The sequence below is a fragment of the Chanos chanos genome, chromosome 10, assembly GCF_902362185.1.
Source record: "Chanos chanos chromosome 10, fChaCha1.1, whole genome shotgun sequence".
Classification (NCBI taxonomy): Eukaryota; Metazoa; Chordata; class Actinopteri; order Gonorynchiformes; family Chanidae; genus Chanos; species Chanos chanos.
In genome coordinates, this window is record NC_044504.1 from 19443932 (window position 1) to 19463298 (window position 19367).

At 39.5% G+C, this 19367-nt stretch overlaps 2 protein-coding genes across 2 annotated transcripts; one reads left to right on the forward strand and one right to left on the reverse strand.

Moving 5' to 3' along the window:
* Nucleotides 1-4920: 4920 nt before the first annotated feature.
* On the reverse strand, nucleotides 4921-17409 carry pygb (phosphorylase, glycogen; brain). Its single transcript, XM_030786157.1, has 20 exons — nucleotides 17121-17409; nucleotides 14551-14652; nucleotides 13310-13388; nucleotides 13062-13165; nucleotides 12740-12871; nucleotides 12536-12647; nucleotides 11159-11241; nucleotides 10236-10379; nucleotides 10043-10135; nucleotides 9537-9683; nucleotides 8984-9147; nucleotides 8703-8817; nucleotides 8503-8604; nucleotides 8214-8361; nucleotides 7665-7723; nucleotides 7369-7510; nucleotides 6730-6937; nucleotides 6216-6350; nucleotides 5988-6054; nucleotides 4921-5846 (listed from the first exon to the last, which is right to left on the reverse strand). Exons 1-20 carry the CDS (start codon nucleotides 17361-17363, stop codon nucleotides 5694-5696), a joined length of 2532 nt encoding a protein of 843 aa, XP_030642017.1. The 5' UTR covers nucleotides 17364-17409; the 3' UTR covers nucleotides 4921-5693.
* Nucleotides 17410-18133: 724 nt separating this feature from the next.
* Nucleotides 18134-19264, forward strand: LOC115822848 (barrier-to-autointegration factor-like protein). Its single transcript, XM_030786790.1, has 3 exons — nucleotides 18134-18250; nucleotides 18587-18714; nucleotides 18973-19264. The coding sequence occupies exons 2-3, from the start codon at nucleotides 18589-18591 to the stop codon at nucleotides 19117-19119; spliced, it is 273 nt and encodes a 90-aa protein (XP_030642650.1). The 5' UTR covers nucleotides 18134-18250; nucleotides 18587-18588; the 3' UTR covers nucleotides 19120-19264.
* Nucleotides 19265-19367: the final 103 nt, after the last annotated feature.

A 19367-nucleotide genomic window follows, 5' to 3' on the forward strand; every position in this document is an offset into this window, starting at 1 on the left:
TGAAGAGAGAGAAGAACAGACAGTTTGCCTGCTTCAGCCTGTTGGTTTGGTAACAGAGCTGAAGAGGGCAGCTTGAGCACAGTGTATGCACATATGCGTTAATCAAATGAGCCTTGGAATCATTGAGATCACAGTGTGTGTGAAAGACATTGGATCAAGTGATGAAGTCATAATTGCACATGGAACAAAAGTGAGAGGGAGAATTTGGCAGATTAGTCCAATTATTTATTTAAAGCCAGAAGGTTCCTCGGCATCTTCATTACCCAACCAGGGAACAGGCTGGAGTTAAAAGCCAGGTGGCTGTTTTCCATCTCCTTTAATGTTTTGGATCTGTTGAAGCTATCACTGGACGTTTTTATCAATTCAAAGATCCAACCGTTTGAGTTGTTTTAGTTTAGGGAGACATATAACTTGAATTGAATATTTACATTTTATGAATATGTTGCTCTTTAACTCTTTTATCTCTGAGGTGTGGTGCTGGGGATGTTTTCTATGTTGTGTTTCTTCTGAGAAGATTTCTTACTGTTAAACATACAATCTGTTCCTTGTTTTAGCAAAACTGAATGAATAAGTAAAGCGCACAATGTTTGGCTCACAAAAACAGAGAAATTGCTCGTGTCGTGTGGTTCAGAAATAAGGGACAGGTGTGTGTTTTGATTTCAGTGGCTGAATCTTGTCAGCGCTGTCCCTTTCCTTGGTTTTGTGGAGAGTACAGTGCATAATCGCTTAACTTTTCTTGCACTTAAAGATGTCACTCTTTGGGCTTTAAAGTAAACAGTGAAACATATTATGGTGACTACTGGAGAACAGTGAGGTTTATTTTGACTTCTGGTGTATTAGTCTTAGAGCATTACTGTAACAGATATAAGGCAGAGAAGTACATGCATTGGTGAAATGCCCCAACCTCCCATCCTAAGTTATTCAAATGCTGCTCAGGTGAACTGTCTTACTGGTGAGGCTCCTGTATAATAAGAGAACCCTCTCTTTGGGGAAACTGTAGACTAACTCCATTCATCAGTAACTATTTCACTCAATCTGGGACTGCACTGCTTTTAAAGTCATGTGTGTGAACTCCTGCAGCACCTCTCATGTGCTAAAAGAATGACTGAAACTGATCGTGTAAACCTACTCTAGCACGTCTCAGTGGCTGGAACATTAGTCAAGTCATTAACGGCCGTGCAGTATTGGCTCATTCTGTTGTAGAGAAACTATATATGTACCATAGAGATGATGGGTTTGCTCGTCCAATTGGCTGAATCAACAATGATGTCATTGCAGTGGCATAAATCAGCTGTGACAACTACTAAATATCAGTTATTATATTCAATAGGCATACACCAGAGTGAATGCTGAAATTCTCGTTCTATGTACATTATTCTGAATTACCAGTTGGCCAGTGTGATGGCAAAATATATCTTTATGCAAAGCGTGAGGTCTTTATGCAGTGCAAGAGTTCATACAAAAGCATGAGAAATGCCACTTCACATTAATCCTTTTTTTGTTTTGTTTTTGAAGGACTTGCTTTTGATCATTTGTGATGTTATCTTGTTTTTGCACATTTTGGCCAGTACCTCTGATTAAACCAACATTATATTGTGTTATTATGAAAATGTCTTGCTACATAGTGAGGCTAAAAAAAAAAAAAACAATTGTTTGCTTTTTGGTCACATTCCTTATATTAAAAACATCTCCAATGTCCTCATTAACCTGCATGTTCAGTGTTCTATTCTGCTTTTTTTTTTTTACTTTGTCTTTTTAAATATTATCTAATGTAAAAAAGAAAAAAAAATCGCAGTTTGTGTTTTTTTCTCTGGTAATGATCAGAAGTTGAAATATCTCTGGTATATTTGTATCATATTGTACGTACATCATTGTGTATTACACTGCATAATTGTTTATAATTGTGGATGTAAATTGAGGTTATGACATAAATAGCTTTACTGATCTGTAAACCTCATTATAAGACATGGCAGAGAGTGAGAGAATTTTTTTAAGCCCATGGTTCACATGTGTCACTATTCACTCTCCCCTTCTAGACAGTCTGAGGTAATTAGGCTAAAGGAAAGGTTTTGTGATACAGAAAATCTCCATGGAATTTCACTGTCCGTAGAGTAGTGTGACTGCTCTGTAGCAGTTTGTTTAAATTTGAATCTGATTACATTTGGTTCTGTACTTTGATAGTTGACCATAGAGTTGCTGCCAGTGAACATGGATGTGTATGCACACAGTGTCAGTCCCTAAGCAAAGAAGCCCAGTGTTTAAAACTGTGTGGCCCTTAAGGTGTGTGGAGATTTAATAAACTAAAGCAATATTTTACTTTAATCTGTTCGGAAGTACGGGCCCAGAGAAGGCCTATACACCTGCAATACTTGATCAAGTAGTGATATTGACTGTATGTGGAAAAAAGCAGATAGTTATCTATAAAATTGATGGTTTGTACTTTTGTTATGAAAAGGCAATGGAACTGAGAATAAACTATTATATGGATATTAGAAATATAAGGTTAGCCTCCTACTATAACATTAGAGGGATACATTTTAAGGATTGATATTTACACCGAATGGAGTGTGGTCGTAATATGCATGTTAGATGTATTAGAAGAACTAGTTTAGGATTACCCAGAAAAGAGTGGAAGATGAGGGCATGTTTTTCATACGTACTCGCCACAAGAGAATTGGTGTAAAACATGTCAGACAAACCTTTCTTCATGTGATAAATATAAGACTGTGACTGAGAATTTTTAAAGAATTACTCTTTTACAACTCCAACTGATATTGGAATTGTGATTGTTTGGAGTTACTGAGGATATGAAATAATGTGAAACAGTTTAAAAACCATGCTTTTTTTCCTCCCTTGCTTTTTATCTAGTGGTTTTACTGGCCTTTTCAATATCTACTCAGAGATACACATATCAGACTGAATCAGTAACCATGCTCTTAACTGAGCTCTAGGATGAGAAGAACAACAGTTCTACTACTGGAGTTCAGTAGCTATGCTGTCACTTCAATACTGTGGCTTTCCTGACGGCTAATAAGCCACTTAAGCCAGTACCATTATCCTCTTCATCTCATTTGACAAAGAATCAGTGCGCTGTGTTACTGCAAATTAGACAACACAATAAGTCCCCTCTACTATCCTGAAGGACAGCAGCATCCTTTATCAGGATGCAGAGAGACTTACTTGGTGGCAATACATGATTAACACTGCCCAGGGGAAATAATGAAAAGGTTAACTGGACCTCAAACATCACAACAGATGATTGACAGACAGGCTAACTGACCTATCGCAATCTAAGACATTCCCTGAAATCGTCCACTGGCGTGTGGTTAAGAGTTAACTCAAAGTGGTTTATATATCCCAGTGCACGATTTAACTAAAACAAAACACAAGCTATATTTCAGGGCTATTTCAGTGAGCCATCTCTATCTTAAGTGAGACACCAATAATGAATTTGGATAATGTATGCTATCCTGAACTTCAGTTCATAAGTATCAATAGGTACGGGGCCCTGTGACCTGATTTTGTGTGCAGACTTCACAAGTGTTGACCGCACGCCTTTTGAAGCATGTGCTTCAAGTACGCTCTCTGTTTCTAACCATGGTTGTGTTTTATACATTTCAGAAACTGCCCTGTTTGTTTTGACAGCAAACTTTTCTCTTTAGTCGAGTCACATGGTTTACAGATTAATTTTGTTTTTCTTTTTGTAAGCTGCTAAACCTTACTGGACACACACATAATATGTACAATGTGTCTGTTTGTAAATAATAAACCTAAAAATGGTCTAACAGTTGCTTCTGAGACTTCTTTTAAAACTGATGATTATTTAACCTGGGTGAGAAATGTCAATACAGCCACGTAGCTCCACCACATAACACTACTGGGCTGCCTGCACCATCTCAGAAGAAAAAGACCATTCTCATGGCTACTCCCAGCAACCACTCAGTACGAGCTTTGTCAGATGGGAGTGCCATCCAACTGGTTCAGTAACTCATGGAGACAAAACTGAGGTGTGGGCAGTTTGACAGGTTTGACTTGTACTGACTGGCTCCTGTTACTTGAAGGAAAAAAGAACAGTTGTCATGGGGTTTTTTTTTTCTCTGTTTTGAGGGAGGTGAAGAAAACAATGGCATTCTTAGTCTTCTCAAACACAGTGGTCGACGGCAGGGCAGCCGCCTTTACCACCAACATTGAACTCCTGACTGTAAATACTGAACAGCTTAACAAATGTAACAGAATTTCCATCAAATAACATAACATAAATTATATTCATATAATAAAGTCTCAATGGGTGCAAATAATCTTCTTGGTCAGCCACATCAAATATAGGAGCTGCATTCCTGGATTTGAAATTCAGCAGCGCAGCAGACTACAACAAAGTCATTCTGGAGAGCATTCAGTATGTTTCTTCAGCTTTAATTTTCTCTGTTAACATGATAATATTGAATCAGTGACTTCATACAGTGCGTTTTTGTAAGGCTGTAAAGACAATAAGGCATCAATATTAAAAATGCATACAAATCCATCAACAGAATGAAGGACATGGATTCAAGTTGCTCTGTTTCCAGAAACATTCAAACGAAACAAAGTGCTCCCTAAGCTCAGGCTGAAATGCTGTGTATGGTTTTTTGTTTGTTTGTTTTTTTCAGTTCTGACTCAGTTACATGTTGGGTCACACCAATCTCACTGCTGACCTAATTCTGTCCCACTGGCCAGTACAAAGAGAGTCAGTGAAACCTTCACCTCTTATGTGGGACAAAGGTTAGCGGGGAATGGCCAAGTGTTGTATCTGTTCACATGTTTTGTTTTTGGTTAGAATAATAATCAGACTTCTTTATTGATCGCCATGGCAAATTTCATCCTCTGCATTTAACCCATCCTATATACACACACACACTAGGAGCAGTTAGCAGTGAGCACACACACACACACACTAGGAGAAATGAATGTATTGCTATAACACCCCCATTACAGGTTTATGCCTACGTTTCAAATGAAAGTCAATCTCTGTAAAGTGTAATGAAAGTTTTATGGCAAAACAAAATACTAGTGACTTCTTTCTTTTTCTATCTTAAATTACTGTAATCGTCCTTGCGCTCTAAAACACCCTTGAACTTACATTTTGTGAGAAAGCTCCTAAAAGGTCACTTTAATATGAATATGCTTTATTTTGAGTAGACAAACATGAGACTGCACCAAAGGTCAAGTTCCTGAATGGTCCTCTGTTAACGTAGCACTCAAACATGGATCAGAAGATACAGTACAAATGGACTTGTTGCTTAGGTCTACATTCTTCAGAAACACCCCATGGATTTTGACTGATCAATACAAAAATCAGAGATACAGACTGTATATTTACTGTCAACCTGTGGGGTTAGGAATAATGCTCAGAAGCATACTGTATTGATGGAGGGTAGTCTACAAAATACAGGCACAAAGTAATATGTGAGTTCAGCAAATGTGCAAATTTATGCACAGCAAAGGTTAAACTACTGTGAGTCTAAACTGAATTTTTCTATGGAACGTGTGAGTGAATGATGGACATTTGTTGGTCACACAGTTTCTTGTTTCAGACTGGATGAATCAAATGTGTTATTATGGTCTGTTTTTTAGACTAAGCATACCCACAACAGTGGGCAGGGGGAAGGATAATGTCACCACTTTTTACTGGCTCACACATGAAGTCCCTGTTGCATTCAATCTCTGGGCTCATTGGGTGGAGGAATCTTCACATCAGATGGCTCCACCCCCCAGATTTCACGGGCGTATTCTGTGATGGTGCGGTCACTGGAGAACTTTCCAGATCCTGCAATGTTCCGGATCACCTTTTTGGTCCACTCTTTTGGGTTCTGGAAGCACACACAACGAGACAACGAGATTAGTTCATAAGCTCTACTATGAATAAGATCACAGTGCATGAAAGTGACTCTTAAATCAATATTTGGTTCACCTAATCCTTTTCTCATTGACAGTCTTGCCCTATTACTCACCTTGTACAGCTCATTGACCTTCTCTTGGCAGCTGATGTAGGCCTCATAGTCAGCAAACACTTTGAACCTGTGACGGCAACGTGCGACAGGGCAAGTTTAAAAACACAATGTTGCCACATCATTCTGGAACTGTAAAATCACGTCCACATTAAAGATAACCTAGATCTCCGATATCATATAAAACTCAGGCTATGTCAGCAGAATTATCTTGTTATCGGGAGGTTGTACCTGTCATGATTCATCAGCATGTTGACCAGGTCTTTGAAGAGCTCAGGTTCTTTAGGGCTGAAATAGCCAGTGCGGATCTGATCCATCACCTGTTTGAGTTCAGGCAGACGATCATAGTATTCTCGAGCATCGTATCTGCACAAGCATAGAAAAAACAGAAAGGTCAAGAGAGCTCACATATTAGCAGTGTAGAAATGCTTACAATGCTTTAGAGCACAATATTGCAAATAGTCCATATATTCGGGCAATATACAACTGTTCTGAAACTTTGGTAAGATCTGACTTCACACTTGGTCGTACATCCAGCCACTCGCATGAATTTAGAGTTGTAGATGTCTTAAATAGCTGTAAATATCCTTGCGTTAGTTGAAATCTGGGATGTATTTGTAATAGTTGTGTTTTGTGGCATAGTACTGTGGTAACCCTCCATACTAGAACACTCCCTGTACCTCACCCCCCACCCCACCACCCCCCACGGACACATAAAACCTGGACCTCTGTCTCCCTCCCTCACCCTTTCTTATCCATGGCTTCCACGTCCTCCACCCTCATCCCAAAAATGAAGAGGTTTTCCTCGCCAGCCTCCTCTGCCATTTCAACATTGGCTCCATCCATGGTGCCAATGGTTAGAGCTCCGTTCAGCATGAACTTCATGTTGCCCGTGCCTGATGCCTCTGTGCCTGCTGTGGAGATCTGCTCTGACAGATCTGCCGCAGGTATCACTGCCCCAGGACGGCACATTCACACAAGCACAAACACAAACACAAACGGGTTTAGCCAGAGATAGATATTAACAGAAAATTACGGTAAAGCCGCCGCTAAATAAAGATCTTCATAGTTTGGATAGTATGCATATCTGAGTTTTACATGGTAAATAACTGGTTTCACTACAGATGTTTTGTCAACACGTGCAGAGCCAAGAGCTTCATGTGAATAATGTGCCAATCTGTCCTGAACTTGTCTTTAGGATGCACATACCTAATCATTTCTAAAAGTGTCTGAATATTGGTTCATTCAGAATATCTGTTTAAGACGGTCATGGGTTCACAAGCACGTTTACATGTCAGTGCTGAGATGCAGTTTCAACCTCTATTTAAATTATATAAATCTGGCTGCATTTTACATCCAGATCCTGACAACAGGGTGGTCTCACCTTTCTCTGCCAGAGAGACCCTGTAGTTCTCCAGGAAGATCACCTTTAGTCTGTCTCCCACTACTGGGTCATTATTAACTACTTCTCCCACTGACGTGATCAGTTTGATGATCAGCTTAGCCATGTGGTAACCAGGAGCAGCCTGCAGGGGGCAGCAGCGTGTCAGGGAAAAACATGAACGTTCGTACAAAGCAGATAAGTAACTTGATCTACAAATCTATGAAAATTCACTGAAGTCATTTTCAAAAGAAGAAAAGAAACATATTTTTTTGGTGTGAAAATTTGCAGATACCTACCTTTCCTCCAATCATTATTGTTCTTGGAACAAAGTTCTTGTTTGGTTCCTTTTTAATTCCTATAAAACACAAACAGGAATCACAACTGAGTCAGGATGCCATTACACTGCAGCTGCAAATATCATCAGTGTCTCGTATAAAATGCGCCAGGAGTACATCTAGGCCAAACATGTACTTACATTTCCCATTTCTGAATGAGAATTTCTCATTTCTGAAACTTTCAGATATTTTAATCATAAATATAAATGTATCTGATATGGGAAATATTTGGTAAATAAAGCTTTATCAAAGCTGGTTATGAAAATAGCAAAATCCAGTAAACTAGTCTGTAATTCCAATTGACATTTAAAAATCTCATTATTTCAGTCAGTGCCTCTGTCTACATACAGATGGCGCCACACAACCACTGGTTCTCTACTGAGTGTTAGATTTTCACTGTCTAAAGCACATTTAGTATGGTCTTAAACCCTTGACAGTAATTATAGTTGGATTAGCACTATGCATAGGCTCTCATCGCTCTCCTCTATCACTGATAAATACTGCTCTTACTGTTGTAATAGGTGATGATGTGTAGGCAATTGAGCAGCTGTCTCTTGTACTCATGGATCCTCTTCACCTGGATATCAAAGATGGACTCTGGATTGATCTTCACCTTGTACTCCTTCTCCAGGTATGCTGCAAACTTCTGCTTGTTTTCCTGTTACCATAGAAACCGTGTCATTGAAAAGAGACCGTGTGTTAATGCATTACATAATACGTGGTTTGGATTTTCTCACTGGTGAAATGAAATGAAACAAGCTTACAGGACATGATGAGAGAGTGAGATTTAGACTCTGACCTGTTTAACCTTTGCCACATCACGGATGAAAGCCTCGTCATTAATGAAGTCCAACAATTTCTTCAGCTGGTACAAGTCAGTCAAAAAACCTTCCCCTATTTTCTAAAAAAAAGATTTAAAAAAAAATTATATATGACACGAGCGAATAACACCACAATTCTATATTCCACATACTCTGGTGGAATGTTGTCCAGGACTACCTCAGCAATGATGTCAGCCAGGCCTGGGTTGCACAGGAGCAACCAACGACGAGGTGTGATTCCATTCGTTTTGTTCTGGAACTTTTCAGGCTCAATCTCATAGAAATCCTTGAAGCTTCAACAAATCATACATTTAAAACATCAACACCTCAAAATAATGTTTAACCTCAAAACCTATTCATATGATTTAATTAGACTGAAATTAGACTGAATGGATACTTGAGTGACTGAATGAATGAAAAGCTGATTGAATGCTTGAGAATGCTTGGTGTTCATCTTACACGGTGTTTTTGACAATCTCTGAGTGGATACGGGCGACCCCGTTCACAGCGTGGGAGCCAACCACGCACAGATGGGCCATGTTGATTCTCTTGGGGTCGCCTTCCTCGACCAGTGACATTCTCCGTAGTCGGTCAACATCACCTGGATACATGGCAGCAATTCTCTAATGTGGAACAGAAAAGCAGCGTCTTAGAACATGGTTGGTTGTGGTGAGTAACTAAACTGTAGGGTAGGCGCTCAAAATGTTTAATTAAGAATTTACTATAGCACATAATGAAATATCTGATCAATGTCTGCACTGTGATTTAACATGCATAGATCAAATTCAATGTATATCAAATTCATCTCTAAACATTACAACATATTTTTCCTCATTTTGGTCACTTTTCCTCATGCATTTCTAAAAATATCCTTAAACAGAGTTCAGTGTCAAAAGACATCAGAAGAATTGAATTTCACTCTTTGCCACATAAGATTAGTGAGATTATACCCCCTGCGAGTGTGTATCTGTTGTTATGTAAAAATCCCTGTCGGAGTTGTGAGTAAGCTTACATCCAGGTGACGGCGGTTGATTTCGTAGATGATCTCCAGGTGACGAGGCAAGAGTTTCTCAAACATGTAGACAGGCCAGCGCTCCAGAGCCTCTGGCAAGACAGTGTGGTTGGTGTAAGCACAAGTCTGAGTGGTAATGTCCCAGGCCTGTGAATGAAAGAGGGAGAAAGAGTAGTAATCAAGAAAGAAATTATAGAAAAGATTAAAGGCCACTCTATGCCTTTGTTTAAATCTTTTGTCTGTTTCTGTAATGTTTGACCGTTATTTCACTGCACTAAAACAGCGTAGAGAATTGCTGAATATGTGCAATTTGTGTATGTGCACAGCTAAAATTAATACATATCATAATTAGATTAAATTAAGTAGGTAAAATTAATTTCTCAAAACAACAGTTTCATACGTTAAAAGATATACTATTTTATTATGATCATAGAGCAAGGAAAGGGCAAAAAATACAGGTTTCCCAATGTACTGTATGTTTGGAATTCAGTGGTGACATACTGCACCTTTTCCCAATCCAGTTTCTCTATGTCAACCAGAACCCTCATCAGTTCAGGAATGGCCAAAGCAGGGTGGGTGTCATTCAGCTGGATGGCCACCTATTGCAGGAGAGAGAGCAATGGAAAAAGAGGTAGTTTTCATGGCGACGCTGATTGTCTGTGATTTGAAACCCTGGCGAGAGATTGGCTGTTTCAGTACCTTATCTGGGAAAGTGTCAAAAGACGTCCGGACAGGATCTCTGCAGCCGAACTTAGAGGACTTGAAACGTCTGATTATATCCTGCAGAGTGGCTGCAACTACAAAGTACTCCTGCTTCAGACGCAATTCCTTACCTTCAAAAAACTAATCCCACAAATGGACGTGCACACACACACACACACACATATACACATACACACATGCACACACACATACAGGGAGAACTATTGACTACAGAGTGGGACAAGAGAATCCCATAGACAAACCAACACAACCAATTAGCAAAACATTGTTATCAAAGCTCTGTGCTTACTTGCATAAATATTTTTTTTTTGCAGATTTCCATTTGCTGCAGGCCTGAGCAGCAATATGCTAACCACAACATTTAAACAGTACACCACGTATGAAAATGAGGCCTGAGCACTGCTTGTCTCTAATTTCCTTATTCCACTCTAGCATATCACATTCTATGGGTATAAGTGCTGCTACCTTGACACTGTTTGCCTAAAATAATATTTCCCCTTAAATATTTTATTTAATCTGTCAAAATTTGTTTTGAGACTAGCCACTCCAACAGTTCTGGGGTTAGGTGGATCCTCTGTACAGTCTAAATACTTTCTTTCGTTTTATTTTCACACTTAACTTAAAAACATGACTGGTGGTAAGTAAATATCCACTCTGTCGTAACTCAGCTGCAGTGCGGCACAAGTACCCAACCATATCTCCTTATTAGGACATAACAGCTGAGAAAGTCCCTCCCCCAAATAAGATGACACGAGCTTTCTCACAGCCCATTTTCACTCCAAAAACAAGTCAAAAGTAGACTGATACCTTTGTCCTGTATTATACAATACAAATATTCTGAATAATTCTGTGTTGTGACAATACTTTGAAAAATACTGATAATTATAGTGTAAGCTTACATTGTCATTTGGGTAGAGGACACGGGATATGTTCTCAGCGAGGTTCCTGTCCAACACTGCCTGAATGTAGTCTCCCACATTGACTGTGAATAAAATAGAAGAGTGTCAATTAATATTGTTGGTTATTCCAGCCCTCTGAGGTGACTTGACTAGAGTTCACTTCTCTAACACTGTGTTAAATGTTATAGTGTGATAAGGTTCAAGCCTTCAGAGCTGTTTGTTATTTTTGCTCTTATACTGGTTTGCAAAAGGCCAGAAGAGCCCTGTGACCACATAGTGTTGAGGAAAATCACACACCCTTGCGCACTAAACATTGTCAGGGAAGATATTACAGGAACATATTAATGTGGATTATAACTGAATTAGCTCTGAAGTGTTGAAATCTAAGAATTCAAATACATTGAGGAGATACTACTCTACCATATCAGTCTACTGCTATTTAAGCACACACAGAAGTGTATCTATTGGCAACGGGCAGACTGCCATGTTCTCTTGCTGCACTGGTGGAGTAAGCGCATTGTTCTGTTACAGGGGCTTCACTTAGTATTCCAAACAGATCCTTACTGAGGTAACCATCTCACTCATTCACAAATAAACTGATTAATCTTGACCAGACTGGACTGGACCTAAACCAGTTTTATGAGAGTGTGCCTAAAACTGAGCACAGAAAGAACATAAAAAAAGTCAAGAATTTTAGTTCATCACATAATTATGTTAAAATAACCATTTATATTAGTATCTTACTCAGAAACACCCTGTGATTACATCAGAGGCCAGAGGCATGTAAAAGTGGTTATTTAGTTCTATTTTTAAATGAGTGCTTCTGTAAATTTCCACCATTTTAACTGCATATAAAGTCATGAGTAATTAAACTGAGAATTTGCCATGGGTGAGAAAGATGGGGCGAGTAAGGATAGTGGGAGGTCAGTGTGGGCTGATGAAAACAGCCAAACATAGAGAGGAATCAGCAGTGCAGAGCATCAGTAAAAATGCCTTTATCAGCTGGGCCCATGGATGTCTGACACACAGCCAAACCACAGGCTTCTGTACAGCAACAGGAAACCACAGAACGCAGAGAATACAGTGAGAGAGAGGACAACGCTGTTAAAGCGGAAACATGGGAGCCAAAGATTCTGTTCTGCTCTAAATAACCAGAATGTTACAGGTGCAGTTTCTGCATGTGACACCTCTCTGCTGGTGTTCACTGAGGCACTTAACTCCTGGGCTGATTCAGAGGCCTGTGACCTCTTATATAGATATAGAAAGGTTGTGTGTCACTCTGGCTAAGAGCATTAACTAAATGACTAAATGTAGATGAGTACAATGTAAATGTCTACGATGTTGGTGTACGATGTCAGGCGGGGGGAAGAGACCTACACTCCTGGAGGTTGAAGTCATTGGGTGCTTTTGCAGACCACAGCCTCATGGTGTTGACTGTGTTATTCTTGTAACCAGGCACTGGAGTGTCGTACGGCATGGCCAAAACGACCTGCAGCAGAAGAGAGGGAGGAATAAGAAGGAGGAGACAGAGATACGGAACATCCTTTCCAACGGCGAGTGAATCTATCTCGCTACACTTACCTGTGTGTCCACCCACTTCGGCCCCTTCTCAGTGTGCTCCACTCTGCCATAGAAATGCACAGGAAGCATGTACTCAGGACGGGCCTTCTCCCAGGGGTTACCGTAACGCAGCCAATCATCTGCTTCCTCCACCTGAAAGGCAGGGAGATTCAAAAGTAATTGCAACATGTGGTACATTATAATAAAAAAAATGATAACCAAATGTATTGACTCAAAGATATCTCAGTGAATGGTATTTATAATTATTCAATAAAAGGCCAAACTATACATGATTGTACGATAGTTTTAACTGTTAAAGTAACTCACCCTTTCCAACACTCACCTGCCAACCACTGGTTATCCTCTGATTAAAGATGCCAAACTCATAGCGGATGCCATAGCCATAGGCAGCAAGGCCTAGGGTAGCCATTGAGTCCAGGAAACAGGCTGAAATGTAGAAAACACAGACAAAGACATCACTCCCACAAAGACTTACTCTTCTTACAGATGACACTAAAGAACCATAATTACATTGGCAATAAATATCACTATTTGGGCTTGAACAAGGCTCTATGACTGTTCTCCTCTTACCTGCAAGGCGCCCTAGTCCCCCATTGCCCAGACCAGCATCTTCCTCAATCTCCTCCAATTCCTCAAGGTCCAGTCCCAGCTGACAAATTCAGATTTAAAAAGGAAAAAGAAAAAGTCTACTCTTTTATCTCAATATTATATCATATCAAATCAACACTCACAATGAAAAAAACATCTATAAACACCCTAACTGTTAGTATCCAGTTAACAGACAAAAGCAGTAGACCAGAAATCAATATTTACCTAGATAAAAGGAGATACTTGGATGCACTGGTAAATGTGATGTAGATATTAACTGCCTAATGCTTATATATTCATAGGACAAGGACATTAATGGAAAAAGAGCAACAAACGCCAACAGTATGGGTAAATTTAATTCCTTTCTCAGTTTGAACTGTTCTGTTCATTGTTGTAAATATAATGGTGGGTTATAATCTTATTTACCACCAACTGCATCAAAGGAAAAAATTGATAAAGACAAATTGGAAATCTGGTCTCTAATCTGGAAATTATTTTTCATTTATCAAGGAGAAAGCAAAATTTGATGTACTGAATGGTTGGCAACATTAAAGCAAGTTATTCTCAAATTCATTTTGGCATCTCTAAAGGAAAGTCTTTAGTGCAGTGGAGACTTTTATATGAGCTGAAAAAGCATTTGGCAAGCTTCTGTTTTGTAAAAAAGCACAGCTGAGAGAGAACATTCGACCTTCACTCCATTTACACAGTTCACCATCCGATCCAGTCACTGAACTTAGAATATCTGGTTATATCAAAGAGTAGTATCTTAATTGTGCAGTTTGCATTATACTGCTAAAGTCACCATGGCACTACTGAAGCCAAATGACACTACAACCATAAGCACTCAGTGAGGAAACATCTATAGCGTGTTGAAGCTTTAAAAGAGCTCTTGATATTAATTCCCTTCAGTGAAAGGCTCAAAGCGAGGCCTCATGAAACATTTATGTAATTCATTTGAAAGGCAAGGGAATACCAATCCTTACAAAACCCTCAGTGCGTGCTTGTTCACTATGAGATGGTTATGTACACACACATAGACATATCCGAGTGTGCAGTCTATATGGTTGCATTTTAACTGATTTTAAGCATTAACTGCCATTGTCCCCATATCTACTTCCCATGTTTGTCAGAACCAGTGAATGAGAGTACAGTGAATGAACTTCCAATGAAGTTATGTTGAGATATAAGATTTAAAGTAACCAGAAAATTCTTTTTTTTTTTACCTGATAGATGGCTTCATCGCATGCATTCTGGAGACCCAGGTTTATCATGGTATTCTGGAGTGTTCTGCCCATGTAAAACTCCAGAGAGAGGTAGTGGATACGCTACAAATAACACATGTGAAAAGGTGAACACTTTAGCTTTACGTTTTCAAGGCTGGCCCATCAAAATGGACCCCACATATAAGAAATGAAAGTTTTCTGTGAAATAAATGACGTTGCTGCATAAGAACATTATAAACAAAGTGTGGCATACCAGGATACAACCAAATAATTTAAACAATCTTAACTTCAGTCAGTGTTATGAATGGGATTTGTATTTTGAAAAAAATGAATAGCCTACATATCAACAATACCTCTCACTGTCAATTCTTAAATTCAAGTTCAAAGAAATACATGATTTCTGACAAGCAGTAACATTATACTTGTTTGAAATGAGATATTCAGAGACAACCCTTTTTCCTCATCAAATTGATTAACCAATCAGTGATTACACTTGTACTAACAAACACAGTACCATTAACATACTTATGTACCACTTCCACAAAGAAGACCCACCCCTCCACTGTCCCTTTACTTTCTCATGACAGAGGCACATACCACTGAACCAAGCCAGTGATACAATGATATGCTACAATAACTTGATCTCAGCATAGCAACGCCAGATATTCTTGCTACTCAGGTCAGTTAAGGTAACCAACAGTAGAAGAAATCATTCTTGACACTCTTTGAAAAGACCACTGAGTGCCAAAAAACACAGGGGAAAAGACAGTAAATCATTATGAATACGAAACACTTGCTCAGTAAAACTGATTGCAATTTCTGCACAGACAGGGCCACATCTCAAAACCTGACATGAACCTTAAGTACAGAGCAGTGGAATTTTGTTTTTTTATTATTATTATTTCTCTGTGGCCGAAAGAGGTATCTGATTCTGTTTGGAGAGGTCAGCCCTGCATGGTAAAACAAGGCTATCCTTTCTAGATTAGTTGATATTTGCCAGAATTCCTCCTAAGAGGGGGCCACAGGCCTCTGGTTTCTATGCTTTGGCTGCATTCCAATGCATTGTCTGAACTGTACGATAAAACTACCTCTCCTTGCAGAGAGTGCAGTCTCTAACAGATGACTGTTCACAAAATCTAATTATGATGGTACCTTTGGAACACAATGCCTTATTTGTACTGAAATGAAAAGAGGAGAATATACTGGTACTGACTGTGCCCACATTTCAGTACATTCCACACTCTTGCTTTCCCAGTTATCTGCATAACTTGAACTTGACAATTAGGAAGTAAAAAAAATGACAACTGAAGTTGAGCTGACAGTGAAACACTTCCTCCTTGATGTTACAGAGTACATAACTTCTGTGATCCATACATGCAGGTGCTGCCTGTCATTTCAGGCTAATAATAGTTGTAAGTGACCACAAACATGGGAACAAGTTACTGTGGCGCTGTGGAGGACCATCTGAAATGAAGCAAACAAACAGAAGCCTAATGCATAAAGCCTCTGTAAAATGAGCATTAATTCCTTTGGTATAGAGTTCCACGAAAGAGGAACTCTATAGGAAATTCGTTGAGATTATCAGCAGGTGAATTACTACAAGATACACTGTTAGAATTGCTACATCATACATGTTTTCAGCGGCCCAAGACCAGAACTCTCAAAATCCATGTCTGGTTGACTCTGTACAAGACTTATAGATTAATATAAATCACAATCTCAATTTTCGGCTCTGAGACTTGGATCAAGACCAAATGCTACACTAAATAAGACTAAATCTCTGAGTCATACCAGCAAACAAATTTTTAAATGTCCCTGTCAGAACACAATGATTCCTCCACAACATCTACTGACAAAAATAGACTTAATTCTATTAGCTATCAGAATTGGATGGTCCTGATCACCTGTCCCAACAAATGATTTGTTCTCAACCAATGCCTAACCACACATGACGCAAATGACAAAAATTAACTGTATAACTATATGAATGGTTCATTTTTATGAGTTATTAAGTCTAAGTCACACGATTTCCCCCGATAATAAATGATACTGACCCTTAATTCTGAACACAAGTCTTAACAGGAACTATTTGGTGGGACCCAGACTACTTAACTGTTTTGAAAGATTTTATCATTTCCTCCATAATATGCCACTGCAGGTTATACTTCCTTGAACATTCTTATGTTAAAAATCTCGTTTACTAAGTAGATGAAAAAATCCAAGTGCGGAACCTGCTGCAAATTAAAAACAGGAACATTTTGGTCCGAAAAGTCCAATGAGTTTTTGTCAAAAGAGCAGCAAATTTCTCGTTTCAGGAAGGGTTTTTTCCCCTGGAGGAAGGGGGGTTGTGCTTCTACGTTTTAACTCTGATTCAAGACCTCCATGTAGAATAACAATGCGCTTGCATGCACTGATAACTCCCCCAATGAAGGCTGACTGACTACAATCAACCGATTCTTTATGAGTATGTATACATCTATGAAATGTACGCATAGAAATGTCCTGAGAAAACCACCACCAGAACACTTCCTGAAGTGCTACATTGACGAGGAAGCCACAAATCAATTTACCTTGGGGTCCTTTTCGTAGTAATATTGCTGTGTGCGAATCCATCGCCCGACAAGGTGGTCTCTCACTGTATGCGCGAGGGCGAAGTAGTAATCCCGAGGAGTAGCGACATTGCGATCTTTCACAAGCGTGAAGTGAAGATGCCTGTTGAAGCTTTTTTTTATTTCAGAAACATCCCCCAGTCCTGCAATACCCCGAACGCTGATCTGCTTTCGCTTTTCTTGGTCGGTTAGTGGCTTGGACATAATTCTATTGTGATGTTTCTGCTATATACTGAAATGGGTTTCCTGTCAAAACTTCCCGGGTCGGAAGCAGTTGACACGGGGAACCTTCCGAAGGATTTTGCTTGAGCAATCTCCCTTGGAGACACACCTCTATGTCAACGTGCAAAGTTGAGAGGGTAGGCGTGGAACCTAGTTCTTCATTGGCTAGAATGAGCAATGTTACTACAGTCCAATAGGCTGCGCAGAAACGTCAATCAATCCACCCCACAAACAAGCATTTTGTAGGTTGAACTTCTGTAAAGCAGGAACCATAAGGCCAGCAAACAAGGCAAAACTCACAAATCTCGAACATGCGAGTTCGCGATATTGTCATTTTGAAATTGCCATTGTAATCTTTTTGAATTTATCTTTGAAGGTAGGGTTGGAACGAGTGTCCCCAGTGAGTCGCACATTAGTCCACATATACGAAGTAAAACATTAATTTTATTTACACCTGGATCACGTTGAACTTCCAAACGCCCGTAATCGTGTTGTATGTACATGCTACAGTAACGTAACTGAGATGCAGGCGTAAGAAATTACAATATTTATACAATATGCAATATTTATTCGTATGGCAGATCGGTCAAACCACATACGTCAAAAATAAGCAAACGAAATGATGACATCATTTTAGTCAGTTAAACTGCGGTTTTAGATTAGTGAAATTTGATAACATCATTTCTATAACTTCGACTTCGTAAGTAGTCTTGCCAGCTGGTCAACCACGTATACCTTATGTGTAGGCTATTTATAGTAAAATTCTCATTGGTCATTTTAAAGGAAATGCCACGTGATATTTCAAAGCGATTTAAGCACATGTAGGAACTGAATCATTGGACGGCCCTTTAAGTGACTCAATTTTAAAGGTAAGAACATGTATCAAACCTCGAATGCACAATGCAGTGGCTTGAGGTGGATGATACTACACGCATTTTCACTTGTTTTTAGTTCCTGTACAAACCACACTTAGACTTAACACTACATGGATGTAAAGTATTCTCTCTTTTGGACTATAAGATCTGAATCTGTTTTAGCTATTGGCTAGTTATTAATGAAGATCCTCCCAAACATATTTTAGCCTGTCAAACGAGTCGGGCCGTCTCACTTCAAATTGTTGGAATTATCCAAGAACTGCAGTTCTGTTTGACTGGTCTGACAAAGAAAACATACTATAAGTTAAAGCGAAGTTTTATGTTATTTAGAGATGTCGACGACCTCGCGAAAGCACAGGGATTTTGTTGCCGAGCCCATGGGAGATAAACCTGTGACTGCCCTGTCGGGAATAGGAGAGGTTTTGGGGGAAAAACTGGAGGAACAGGGATTTGACAAAGTTAGTAAATACATGTTTCTTTACTTTCCTGGATACGCGAATATGGAGCTTTCATTTGCTGTAATTGTTGCGATGGCGTTTAGAGCTTCATGAAATAACTTAAACACAGAGCATAGGGCCTAGGTTGTTACAGTTTGTACAAGTGACAGTGTTGTGGATGTAACATGTTTTTGTTGCTTAGTTTGAATGCAGCTCCGTAAGAACACAGGTTAGACACACATTCTCAGTCCTAATACAGTGTGGTCTCTTCATTTGCAGGCGTTTGTAGTGCTGGGTCAGTTCCTGCTGCTTCGGAAGAACGACGAATTGTTTACGGAATGGCTGAAAGACGCCACCGGGGCGAACGCGAGACAAGCCGCGTCCTGCTCGCAATGTCTGAGGGAGTGGTGTGATGCCTTCTTGTAAGATTGGCACGGCTTTTCTTCGCTCCTTCAGCTGAACATGATGAAGTGTGTAACGCCAGGTTTTATTATTTTACAAAATTCCCCTCAATTACGCATCGACTGTTATTAAATAAAGGAAAGGTATTTTTGTCATGCTACTCTGTCAGCCAACTATGACGGGGGGGGGGGGGGGGCGGGGGCGTGTAGGTAATTGTGTTTAAGTAGGAGGTCGAATAACGTACAGTGTATACTATACCTAGACGCATTCTA

Excerpts from the sequence above, each read along its gene's own strand:
- pygb (XM_030786157.1), bottom strand. The coding sequence starts at position 17,363 with ATGTCCAAGCCACTAACCGACCAAGAAAAGCGAAAGCAGATCAGCGTT. Across the intron at positions 11,242-12,535 it reads TGACTTCAACCTCCAGGAGT|TCAATGTGGGAGACTACATT; the intron begins GTAGGTCTCTTC and ends TTTTATTCACAG. Across the intron at positions 8,818-8,983 it reads GAGATTGTCAAAAACACCGT|CTTCAAGGATTTCTATGAGA; the intron begins GTAAGATGAACA and ends GATTTGTTGAAG.
- LOC115822848 (XM_030786790.1), top strand. The coding sequence starts at position 18,589 with ATGTCGACGACCTCGCGAAAGCACAGGGATTTTGTTGCCGAGCCCATG. Across the intron at positions 18,715-18,972 it reads AGGAACAGGGATTTGACAAA|GCGTTTGTAGTGCTGGGTCA; the intron begins GTTAGTAAATAC and ends CTTCATTTGCAG.